This window comes from Penaeus monodon, chromosome 24 (genome assembly GCF_015228065.2).
Source record: "Penaeus monodon isolate SGIC_2016 chromosome 24, NSTDA_Pmon_1, whole genome shotgun sequence".
In the NCBI taxonomy this organism is placed as follows: Eukaryota; Metazoa; Arthropoda; class Malacostraca; order Decapoda; family Penaeidae; genus Penaeus; species Penaeus monodon.
In genome coordinates, this window is record NC_051409.1 from 14,263,151 (window position 1) to 14,265,863 (window position 2,713).

Sequence of the window (2,713 nt, forward strand, 5' to 3'; positions counted from 1 at the left end):
AGTTATGGTAGTGGCCTAAGCTATACTGATATTAGAAATGCAAGAACTTTGCAGTATTTGTGTGATCTTTTATAATTATGGATAATTGCTTTTTATTCATTTAAAAAAAATTATTTCATTATGTCTTAACTTAGAATGAACTAACATGTAAAAAGATAATGGAGCAGCTACTGTGGAAATGATAGAAAAAAAAATATGGGAAACAATCATAGGTCCTTAGGTTTGCTATTTGCCTTGTGCTGAATGATTCGCCTCTCGTCTATTCGGCAAATTTCCACTACATATATTTTGGCAATATGGACCTTATAGTTTGTTGATTAGGGAATGTATCTAAACTCTATCTTTCCAGAATGTAGGTCAGCCTTTGCTGGAGCATGTAGAACAGCAGTCATTTTTTTTTTAAACATGTCATGATCAAGTTGGACTCATGATTGTAGGTCTTATTAAAGGTCACAGCAAGTGTCAAACAGATTTGGATAAAAACAAATAATATGATTATAAGAAGGAAATTCTGTTTTGAAAGCCAGAGTAAATGTCTTTTATACATTTATCAAATCTTTTCTCCCTGAGAGATGGGGCAGAATATAGAAAATAACTAGACATTGCTTAAATACTTATTAAACCCAAATTGTCACAACAGGTTTGCAATGGGAGGAGGACGAGACTACAGATGTGACCTGCTGCGGAACATCCATGAGGGACTTCCCCTGCCTGAAGGGGTGACGGAGTCGGCCTTTGTTGTGGGAGATTATTTGTTTTACCATTATGGTTGTGACGGCTTTGATGACAGGGTGAGATGATTGTAGTAATAAAAAATTTTTCTTTTAACTAATCTATTTGTTAAAGTTTCTTTCTGAGAAATATTAGTGTCTGTTAATAATTTAGATGAATCTGTGATACTGCCTCTCATCTCTTGCCATTAGTATTTGGTAAAAGACTAACTGGGAAAGTGTGGGTAAAAAAAAAAAAAGAAGAAACACATGATAGAAAGACATTTTAATAGCTAAGAAAGACATTTTAATATCTGCCATAAGAAGAAGTCATGATCTAATTTTCATAGATCAATCAAACATACTAATAGATGGGCAAAGTTAATTTACTGTAGATCAGTTGAGACTATGAATTGGATCATATATATCAAGGTTATTTACAAACATAGTTTCATTTATACTATGTAGATGTTGCTTTTTTGCTTATTCATCATCAGTACAGTAAGGGGTAAAATAACTAGAAAGTTTAGCAGCTAATTCCTGAGAGCACATATTGCTAAATGATATTGTATTGTATACAGTAATGAAATGGGTCATCATTGCATTATAGCTAATGCCTCACCTCAAATGGTTGTAAACCATTTTGAAAAAGTGTTATCCTTTTAGGACCAGAAAGTCAGAATGGCCACTTAATGTAGCAGTAGTAAATACTAGTGAATACTAAGCTTATGTAATCTTCAAGATTTATTATGATATATCTTTATTTAATTTCTGTGTTTGTGATCAACTGATGTTACCCAGAAATTTCTATTTGTGCTTTATGTCATTCCCTATTTACTAAAGAAAAATAATTTTGCTTTTAGGAATGAGTAAAACCATCTTTTGATAACAGTGTTAAGAATCATGCCTGTAAGATGTTTTAAAGAAATAGATCTTAAACAGGAGTAAAAGTTTGATCACTGAAGGAAAAAAAATAGTATGTTGAGAATATTACTAGAGGTATTGGCTGACTTCAAAGATGGAAACCAGTTGAATAGAATAACTACCTGTGTTGAAATATTTGACTAGTCTCTTTTGACTTGGTCTTCTTTATATATAAGATTAGAATTGAAAATGTGCACTTGTAGAAGAAAAATAGATAAAAAGGAGTTTTGTCTTTTACATAATTTTGTAAAGAATTAAGTATTCCATTCTTCTAGGGTTGGGGATGTGGCTACAGGACTCTGATGAGTTTGTGCTCATGGCTAAGAGGACAGATCAGCAGTGCAAAGTCAAACACAGGGAGCATAGCACCAGTTCCATCAAATCATCGTGTTCAGGAAATTCTTACAGAAATTGGGGATAAAGAGAAGGATTTCCTTGGCTCAAAGCAATGGATTGGGAGTGTAGAGGTATGCTGTTATGGTACTTCTATTATAATATGTTTAATGTGGGCTCAGAATAGCCTACAGTTATTGATTGCTTTCTATTCCATATCTAGAATTAGAAATTATTTAGACAATATATAGTCATATATTAACACTATATTAATTATTTTAATATTTTGTATATTATGTTGCTGTAAAGATTTTGTTTAAATGTTAACATTTAACTTTCAATGGTATTTTGTTTCTAGTGTTCACACAGTATTTGCAGGGGTGCATATGTATTGCCATGTCACATTTTTACAGGTTTGCCTTGTCATAGATACTCTCTATGATGTCCGTAGCCAAATAATACATGTGAAATCTGGTAAAGAATTATCGGAACATGTTGATACCCTGGTGACACATTTCAAGACTAAAGGATCTCCAGTCATGATGGGGGGAGACACAGATGTATCATCCAAAGGGATTGTAGGTGTCTGTAAGAGTGCATCAGATACGTACCTACTTGTTGTGGTGAGTTGAGCTGGTATAAAAAAGTTTAATGTAGGTTTTGTATGGTGTTAGATGCAGTTCAAATTTATCACCATGAATTTATCTCACAAAATTGGTTTGACATATTAACTGGTTGGATCTGGG

At 32.9% G+C, this 2,713-nt stretch overlaps 1 protein-coding gene across 1 annotated transcript in view; it reads left to right on the forward strand.

The window, feature by feature from the left end:
* Nucleotides 1–2,713, forward strand: part of LOC119588612 (ufm1-specific protease 1-like) — a gene marked incomplete at its 3' end in the record, with an annotated part of 4,574 nt that overhangs the window by 658 nt on the left and 1,203 nt on the right. The window contains 3 exon segments of the mRNA XM_037937252.1: nucleotides 641–791; nucleotides 1,910–2,101; nucleotides 2,381–2,590. Of these exon segments, the coding sequence (XP_037793180.1) occupies nucleotides 648–791; nucleotides 1,910–2,101; nucleotides 2,381–2,590 (546 nt within the window). The 5' untranslated portion in view covers nucleotides 641–647.